We start from the raw sequence: 9,539 nt of genomic DNA, 5'->3' as shown, positions 1-9,539 counted from the left end.
AGTCTGACCCGGGTCACTGAGGTTCCCTCTTCCCATGTAACTCTAGGTTTGTCCATTGAGGCTACTTCTCTGTCAGTGTTCCAAATGGCTCAGACCCTACAGGCCAGAGCGATGTCCCACAATCATGAACAAGTTCACAACGAGCAGGTGAGGACACTGAAAGGAACCCAGGCTTCAGGATTCTTGACCCACAATTCTTACTACGCTGCTGCTTCTCGGGATAACACTGACACAGTGCGCTCACCTCTAGGGCATCCTCTCTGAGCCAGGAATCTGCACGGCAAAATGGAAAACTACCTAAAGCCGAAGACACCAGAGACCCAGGAGTGGTGAGCAGTAAGCAGCACCTGTCCCCGTGCAAGGCCACAGACCCGCTGTGGTAGAGCCCGGGCTTCTAGTGCCCCCCACACCTGTCCCCTAAAGCTGCTCCCAGATAAGCCGGGGCGTCAATGCACAGAATAATGCGGCTCATTCCTCACGCATCCAGGAACCCCCAAACCCTTCACTTCCATCCTTCTTACCAACCATCACTCCCACCAATAAAGGAAGTAAAAGAGAAAATGTTTTCTCACCCATATTGGAAAACACACACCTCTAGAGAACGTCTTTATTAGCAGAAAATCCTTCATAATAAGACATACAATGAACATTTGCTCATTACATTGCTTTATTGCATTTAATGATTCTGCTCGATGCAGTCGAGGCATCTACAACATTCATGTAAGTTGATTTTAAATTTACCGCTAAAGTACATATAAATAATAATTTACCACCAATACATGTATACATGGTATAGAACAGCCACAGACCCATTTCAGATCCCACATCTGTAAACACTTTCCAGGCAGCAGCTACGTCACAGACTCCTCAGTCTCTTACACTCTGAATCCCGATGCCGGTTTCTTTGGTTACCAATGGACGGGGGAGTTTGAAGGAAATAGCTTGCTTTGTAAATACTCCACCAACTCAAGTCTTGAGGTGAGCAACTCCAGATCGTGATAGGGGACCTGCAGGGGACAGCAGCCATAAAAACCCGTCACCATCCCAGCTCATGATAGGGGACCTGCAGGGACAGTAGTCATGAAAACCCGTCACCATCCCAGGCAACGCTGCTCTTCCTCTGCCTTGGGAGAGGAACCCGTGACCCCGGAGTTCCCGGCACCTACAGGGCAATGCTGGCACTGAGGGGAAACTGAGCGGAGTATGTGCTCAGTGTACTCAGGACTGAGTACTGAGGGGGAGCCTGTACTGACAGGAGAGGGCCGAGAAGTGAGCCTGAGCTGGGCGGCCGACGAAGCACTAAAGCACACAAAGCCAGAGCCAGGGCTGGCTGCAGAAATAGCAAGGGCAGAGGGAGAAAGGGAAGAAAGACGGAGGGAGAGCTTGAGATGGGGAAAGTGGAGAGGGACGGGGCAGGGGAAGAAAAGAGAGGATGGGGAAAGAGGGAATACAGAGGAATAGGGTAGGGACCAGCGCTGGGAGCGTGGGCTAGGGAGCAGGCCATGTGTCTGAAGGGTAGGCCTGGGTGCAGTCTGGATGAATGAATGGTCCTGAATGCTAAGACAGAAGTCTGGAGTTTAGGCTAAAGCATGGAAAAAACTGGTTTCTGCACATACTACACGGCTAGCTGTTAGAAAATGGATTTGGGAACGAGGATGGTGCCATGGAAAAGCACCAGAAAGCAAGCTAGAGAGGAGTTAATAACTACTAAAGACAACTGGGGACATGCTCGTCCACGTTTACTGCCACGGGGACATGCTCGTCCACGTTTACTGCCACGGGGACATGCTCGTCCACGTTTACTTGCCACGGGGACATGCTCGTCCATGTTTACTGCCACGGGGGCAGGCCTGTCCATGTTTACTGCGATCCCCCAGCAGACCTTACAAAGTCCCTATTGAGAACATAATGCTGTGGACACTAACAGTAGATGAAGACCCTGGAGCCACCTTGCTTGATTTACCCACTAAATCAGACAGAAACTGAAGCGAAGCTACTCCAGAACCTTAGCAATTCTAGGCAGAGTTAGGCACTGATAAGGAAATAGATATGTACCACTTCGGAAAACAGCAAGTTTTGAAAATTCTAATAACAAAATGCAAGTCAAATAATGTAAGTCTAAGATATAAACTATACAGAGCAGGGTGGTCTGCCTGAGTGTCCGCCCACTGACAGTTAAAGCAAGTTAAATCAGGCTGGGCCTGTAAGATGCATGAGCAGACAGTGACAGACAGGGCTCAGGAACTAAACCTAGCCTTGCGGGGACCACTTACATGAACTGACAGAACAGCACCTAAGCTAGAAGTGCACAACATGAGCTAGGGGCGTTCGGACGAGGCTGTGCACAGACAAGGCTGTGCACAGACAACGGGCCGGCCGCCATGGGTGGGCCACCCTGGCCATGCCCCTGCCCCCACGCCCATCTGGGTGTTCCCAATGTTTTCTGCTCCGCTCACGGGTTGCCGTCTGCTCTAGTAAACAGTTTACAGTTGCGCTATATCAGCGGACATAACTGATAAAGCCAATCGGTCGTGGACACTGCTTTTTTACCTGAACAACCTGGTAGCCGAGCAAGTGCAGGTGCCTTTGTTTAATGGCCTCTTTCCCGAGCAGGTACTTGCTGTCAGAGCAGAACCGCTGCGGGCCGTCAATGCACAGTGCCACCCTGTGAGAGCAAAAGAGCTGTAACTCGTGAACCAGCTAAAGTTCTTGTCTTTAGTCGCCAGAGATTATTTGAATTTGTTTATTCGTGTGTCAATATTATTTTTAAATGAATCGTGAGTAGACTGTCCTTTAGTCTGCGGGAAAACATCTAGTACTATTATTATCTATCAAATGAAAGGATTTTCCAAAAATGATAAGTTCAGTATTTTTCCCTTTTTTTGAAAATAAATTCTTTTCTCACAGCATATCCTGATTAGTTTCCCTCCCCCTATTCCTCTCAGTTGCTCCCCCTCCCCTTTGCCTCCCACTCCCTTTCTGGTTCTCCTTAGAAAGGAACAGGCTTCTAAGAGATAAAAACCAAACATGACAAAATAAAACACAACAAGATGGAGCAAAACCGATCGTATCAAAGTTGGATACAGCAACCCAACAGAAAGGAAGCGTCCCGAGGCAGGCAAGAGAGCCAGAGACCCACTTCTTCTCATGGTTGGGAGTCTCATAAAAATCCTAAGCTAAGCTAAAAGCTGTACTGGACACACAGAGGAGCTGGTGCAGAACAGTGTGGCCCTGTGCTTGCTGCTTCAGTCTTACGAAGCTCAGTGCTTTAATTTCCGGAATTGCTGCTGTCCATCTTGAGGAAAACATCAGTTGGCTAATTTAACTCTAACTTTAAACCAACAGTTTCTTTACCTTTTATGGACATCCTCATCCACTGTAAATGGCAACACAAATCCATCTTCATCTAATTTAATTTCAACATCTGGCAAAAGAAGAAAGGAAAAATTCCTCATGTGATACCCTCAACAACATTATCTTCCTGTGTTCCTTGTTCTGGTTTCACTTCTTCCGTATTGCCTTTCTCAGAGGGCCGAGGCTGCAAAGTAATGGCCACAACCAACAGTGAGAACAGTCATTTAATGGACCCCACAGATGAAGCAAGCCAGCTTCGAAATAAGAAGTCTCAGTTACTTTGAAACAGAGTGGTGTTTCAAGCAATCTACAGCATGCCAAAAACCATGTCCACCCTCTCCTTCCTCGTGTAACGAAGGCCTGAACCCTTCAGCCCAGAGGGAGAAAACCCTCTAAGTGACGCTGACACTGGCCAGCTGCAGACCGCACCTCCTTACAGGTCTGCTCTCTCCCCCTGTACACAAGCACCCTGCACCCTGACAGGTGCCTCCCAAGCATGTGCACATCCCTTCCTTCTCTTTCTGACACTACCATCCATTCTGTAAAAAGAGCCCAGTAAAACAAAGACGAGACACGTCCACAAGCTACTGTCTTATGTGTGATCGTTTTCTTTTCCTCAACAACCTGAAGAACAGTTAGGGTGGAGGGACAGGGACTCCTCCATCAGCCTGCACGAGAGAACGACGGCAGATGAGGATCTAGGCCAGCGCCATCTATGCGAACGTCTAAGAACCATGTGTGTCTCCTGAGCACCTGAAATGTGGCTAGCATGGCAGTGTGATGAGGATCCTGTGTTTAAACAGCTGCGTACAGTAAAGGAATGACACACAACACAGGCCTAAGCTACAAACATCACTGACACTATCTTACTTAGTCCGTCAGTCTCAGAGGTCACTGTTCCTTCTCTCGTTTTGTAGATGAGGGATCAAGTAGGAAAAGGTTAAGATCCTCTGCCCAGGACATTCTGCTACTATGTGGCTCATGTGTGAAACTCGAACTCAGAGTTTTGGCTCTGCACAACTCTGATAACCCCTCCTTCTCCTTGCCTTCAGGTGAGGGAAGCTTCCCTCCTGCATCTCACACCTCTGGCTACTAAGTCCTGTATATGGCTTAACAAGGACAGGATGCTCTGACTAAGACAAGACCCCTGAGCTACTTACCTACGGTGTAACAATAGGGTGTCAACACTTTTGATGCAAAATACAGTCTTGATCCTAAAAGATCAATTAGCCCCATCACCACAGACTTGTAGAGATGGAGATCCACGGGGGTCTCCAGGGAGCAGCACGGGGTGAGGAACGACTTCACTTGGTACTGAGGAAGAAGTCTGGGGCCCTAAAATTCATACGTGCAAACACAAGAAAGAAAAACCAAAGGTAAAGAGCAATAGTGAGCTGAAGGCCACCAGGAGAAACAACGGACACTGTTATGTTACAAACGCGGCATGTTTCTGGGACATGGGCACAATGTTACGTTACATACACGGCATGGTTCTGGGACATGGGTACAACGTTACGTTACATACACGGCATGGTTCTGGGACATGGGTACAACGTTACGTTACATACACGGCATGTTTCTGGGACATGGGCACAACGTTACGTTACATACACGGCATGTTTCTAGGACATGGGCACAAAGTTACGTTACATACACGGCATGGTTCTGGGACATGGGTACAACGTTACGTTATATACACGGCATGGTTCTGGGACATGGGCACCACGGGAAGGCTGCTCTAGCTCTCAGCTCTTAAAGGAGGAAGGAACACAGAAAGGAGCACAGAAGGCTCAGTTTAAAAGCTTCTTTGTATGTCTGGAGATGCTTCAAGGTCACAATCATTCTCAGCTATGGTTTTGGTTTGTGTGTTTTTCGGGACAGGGTTTCTCAGTGCACCTCTGGCAGTCCCGCTTGCCTCTGCCGCCTGAGAGCTGGGGTAAGGCACACATTGCCACCTCTTGGCTCTCAGCTGAACTGTCCAACAGTGGTGTTGTAGTTTGCTTCTCTTCTGCTGTAATAAACACCATGACCCAAAGCTACTTTGGGGAAGAAATGGTTTATCTGAGTTTCCACTTTCTGTCCCCAGGCCATTACTGAGTGAAGTCAGGGCAGGAATTCAAGCAGGAAGTGAATCAGAAGACACCAAGGGGTGCTGCTTACCACGCTCAGCGTGCTTCATTATACATCCCAGGAGAAGCCTAGGGGCGGAGCTGCCCACAGGGGACAAGCCCTACCCCTGTAAATCATCAAGAGGATTCCCCCTCGGATATGGCAAATCATATCGAGGCAATTCTTCAGCTGAGATTGTTCTTTCCCAGGTGACTCTAGGTTGTGCCAAACTGATAAACAGCACCCACGGTAAGTGGGACATGTGTGGGAGTTACGTGTCACTTTCTAAAGGAAAGGGAGAGAGGTCAAACAAAAGGCGCCAGCAGACCGGCCATTCATCTGGAAAGCCATTTAGCCTTTTATCACCCAGGGCAGCTACAAGCCCCAGGAGATAAAGATAACCACAGAGAACACATGTATCCTGTCCACACTGTGAAACATGCTCACTGCACGCATACGTGCACATGGGAGTATAGGGAAAAAGGACCAAAGAAACCCACCCTGGCTCTGAAACCAGTGCTAGTGAAAGAAATGCTTTCGTCCTGAACCCAGACCTGAAAAAAATGCACCCTGACTCTTGATGCAGTGTCAAAGAAACACTCTGTCCCTAGAATTAGAGTCAACTCCAGGACTGTTCAGTCCCCAGACTGGCTCCCTACAACAGCTCCCTGGATGGTGAGAACCTGCTGGGGAGTCTGCAGTAGGGAACCTCTCATGTTTGATGAAATCTAAGGAGCTAGGCGGCAGTACGCCCATGGGCAAAGACGAGAATACAGAGATGGGTCATTTGCCAACAACAAGGCCACACCACAGGGCCATTCCTGCTCAAGTCAAAGTTCTGTTGTTTGAGATCAAAATCAAAGGAAATTAAAGATAGGCATCCCGGGGGACATAAAGCCACGTCAGGCACGTCTGTATCCTCACCTTATAGAAAGCACACTCTAGGACGGAGGCCATGAAAAGTTGAGTCAGCTGCGCCAGGCTGACTCTATCCACACACGACTCTTCACCTGAAAAAATCAGTTGTTCAGCTTGAATTCTGGCATGCACAATGAAGGATTATGATCATAAAACAATTTTTTCCTCCTATGAGACGCACTTTTAAATGACACTAGAATTATGAGTCAATGTAAACAGCACCCAAGTACATCCCAAGTTACAAGGGTAAATTTTTTAACCGCCTCACCTTGGAGCCGTTGAAGGAAAAAGGGGCTGAATATTTTTGACATAAAGTTGACCGGATGGCATCCAATCAGTGAGCAGGAATGAAGAAGCCTCAGTAGCATTCTTGGTGGAAAATAACGGAAATGAGCCAAGAGCACATTTTCCAGCTTCCTAAATAAAGCAGGGGCATTTGGCGGCAAATAATTTAGCTTTCCAAACGGTTCGATTAATTCAGAAATCTGACTAGGTGAGAACTTTTCCGACTGGCAAACAAAAGTCTCCGCCACGGCATCGAGGATGGGCTCGGAGCGAATCCGCTTTCTACTGCAGTAGGCCATCACAGCGCTGGTGACGTCAGGGTCCAGGGAGAGGCACAGGGCAGCTATGTGCCGCTCCAGGGCCTCCGTGAAGAACCTGTCGCTGTATCCAAAATACACAAAGGCCTCCAAGACCTTCCCCAGCTCTTCACTGGTAAAACGAGGAATGTATCTCACCATGTGTTTGCCCAGTTTTATAACCAGTGGAACCGCGTGAGTCTGGTCCAGAGCCACTAGGGCGGTGAGCACGTGGCTTATGGATTTAGGACTCAGGAAGGAAACTATTGAAAGGGAAAAGTTGTTTATTGTGTTTAAAAACGTCTGGTGTTTGTCCACTTTTTCAGGACAGGCCTGCAGGATTCTATAAATGGCCACGATATCCTCCGGGGCAAATGTTTCCAAATTTTTACTCTGCAGTTGACAAAGAACCAGTTCCAGTGTCTCACAGCCTGCACCTTGAAGTCTAACCAGGCTTTCCCCAAGAATACAAAGAAGGCGGGCTTCCAAAAGGCCTCTTTGGAGACGACTCCTGCATTCTGCCACCAAGCTCAGCATCAGGCTGCTTTGAGGCTCCACAGGCAATGTAACCAGAGATTGCAAAGCCGTCACCACAGCAGCATCAGTCAGATGTGAGGGATCCCGCCCACACTGAAAGCACAGAGCTTGGAAGATGCTGTTTTCTAGTATTCCTTGCGGCAGCCTTCGGTCATGATCTCTTTCCCCGACCTCGCAAATCCTGTGTAAGGCTGCTGATGCCAAAGTAACAGGCAGAGTGTCCAGCGTACTTAGGAAACTCAACACTTCATCGGGCGAGATGAAGCTGTTTAGTCTCTTGCAGAGTGTCTCTTCATCCTCGAGGGTAAGGCTTCGTTCCGGCTGGTTCCATTCCTGTGCTTGAGAGAACCACGGCTCAGCAACTGGATGAAGGTCATTTCCATTTTGTGAATGGAAGTTTTTACAGTAGGAATGATGGAATCTGACCCTGGACAGCTCAGGGTGTAGGGAACAGAACCAAACATGGAGACGATCTTTGACTATCTTTTGGACGTGATTGGCAGGATGAATTTTCAAAGCAGCCACAGCTCCAGGTATCCAAAAATCAGAAATATGACAGAAGTTTCTCCGCAGGGTGATTAACGCCATGCCATCCGAGTCACAACTCTGGACTTAGCATAAGAAGAAAAAACAAAAAACAAAAAACGTGGTCAAATGTATTGAGAAAGACGATTAACATCAATGTTTACAAAACTAAGAATGAGCATCCCATGACAAAGACTAAAACACAAGAATCTCGCTAATATATATATATTATATATAACATATATTATATATAATTAATATATATATACATATATATATATATATATATATCAAGGCTTCTCTTCCTATGAACCAGGAAATAGAAAGACCCCCTCCCCACCCCTTCTCCTGGCCCTGACCTCCATATCTCATTGGCTGACACACAACAATTTCACCGTAACTAGTCAGACTACCCGCAAAAAACCAGCACACACTTCTAGGCAGAGTCACAAAGACTTTTTTTAAAAAATGAACTATGCCCTAAATCTAAACTTCCTGTGTCATAGGTGTACTAAGGATGTACTAAGCATGCCCTTCTCCGGCTGCAGGGCCACACAATGTACTTTCATGAACGTTTCCTTTTCAAGGACCAAGTTCTATGGATAAAAGGAGTCCACCAACACGCGCCTCCCTTAATAGGTAAAGTTGGCTGCTGAGGAAATAGTCCAGAAGCCCGACAAACACATACATCGTTGTTACTTGATGAGGCTTTCAGACCCACGTGTCTCCTAACAGTCTTCAAGAGATCCTGTCTTTCTGTTTCATCAATGAACTCACTGAGTTCGCTTCATCCCGATATTCTTCTCAGTGGAGCCCCTTTGGAGCTAGGAGGATCCACAGGTGCACCATAGCATCCTGGGGCTGACTTCCTGGTGCCTCACCCTCCTAATCCGAAGTGCGGTCGCTACCCAGGCTCTGCATTAAGTCCTATCTACGGACCAGCCTACAGGAATTCAGTTCGTTTGATCGACGCTTTTCCAGCTAAGAAACTGCAGCACGGGGGCTCTACCGTGCCCAGTTATGCTGTAAGCGAAAGGGGCTGGAATTTAAATTTTATCTCTGAACTTCGAGGCTCACGTGTTGGCAGAAGAAAAAGTATATATAGATTGCTTTTGTTGTTGTTGTTTTGTTTTGTTTTTTTAAGAGAGGGGAGGAGCAGCCGGCAAAATTCAAACTCGGGGTACGAAACAGGCAAAGGTGGGTCATCGGCTGGGGCTGCGCACTTGTTAAAACAATCACAGAAAAGCAAGCAGACAGGGCAACGGCAGAGGAAGGAGCCCAAGGGAGCGCGACTGGGGGACCTGAGCGGCGATCGTGGCCGGAGGGCCGGAAAAACGCTCCCCCACGGAACTTACCGAGCGGATCCGAGCCGCGTCCGGACGACGCGGAGCTTCCGAGCCCTGAAAACGTCCGTACCCTGACACCGTCCCCTACCGGGAGGACATCCCGGGACAAGACAAGCGCGGCGGCACCGAGGCACCGCCCACATCCGGCGCTCAGCGATTGGCCCAGGTC

The 9,539-nt window shown here is 48.2% G+C and overlaps 1 protein-coding gene across 2 annotated transcripts; it reads right to left on the bottom strand.

Annotated features, from left to right (window-relative positions):
* Window positions 1–593: 593 nt before the first annotated feature.
* Window positions 594–9,530, bottom strand: Fastkd3 (FASTK mitochondrial RNA regulator 3). Of its 2 annotated transcripts, none has more exons than XM_048458591.3 (7): window positions 9,380–9,530; window positions 6,650–8,110; window positions 6,388–6,473; window positions 4,515–4,689; window positions 3,355–3,424; window positions 2,551–2,665; window positions 594–1,007 (listed from the first exon to the last, which is right to left on the bottom strand). In XM_048458591.3, the coding sequence occupies exons 2-7, from the start codon at window positions 8,085–8,087 to the stop codon at window positions 909–911; spliced, it is 1,983 nt and encodes a 660-aa protein (XP_048314548.3). In that variant the 5' UTR covers window positions 8,088–8,110; window positions 9,380–9,530; the 3' UTR covers window positions 594–908. The 2 variants fall into 2 exon arrangements, with proteins under 2 accessions (XP_048314548.3, XP_048314556.3); XM_048458599.3 differs by having other exon boundaries at window positions 6,650–8,105; window positions 9,380–9,500.
* Between the last annotated feature and the right edge of the window lie 9 nt (window positions 9,531–9,539).

This window comes from Myodes glareolus, chromosome 15 (genome assembly GCF_982192425.1).
Source record: "Myodes glareolus chromosome 15, mMyoGla1.1, whole genome shotgun sequence".
NCBI lineage: Eukaryota > Metazoa > Chordata > Mammalia > Rodentia > Cricetidae > Myodes > Myodes glareolus.
Note: the sequence above shows the minus strand (reverse complement) of the source record. Positions and strands in the feature narration are given on the sequence as shown.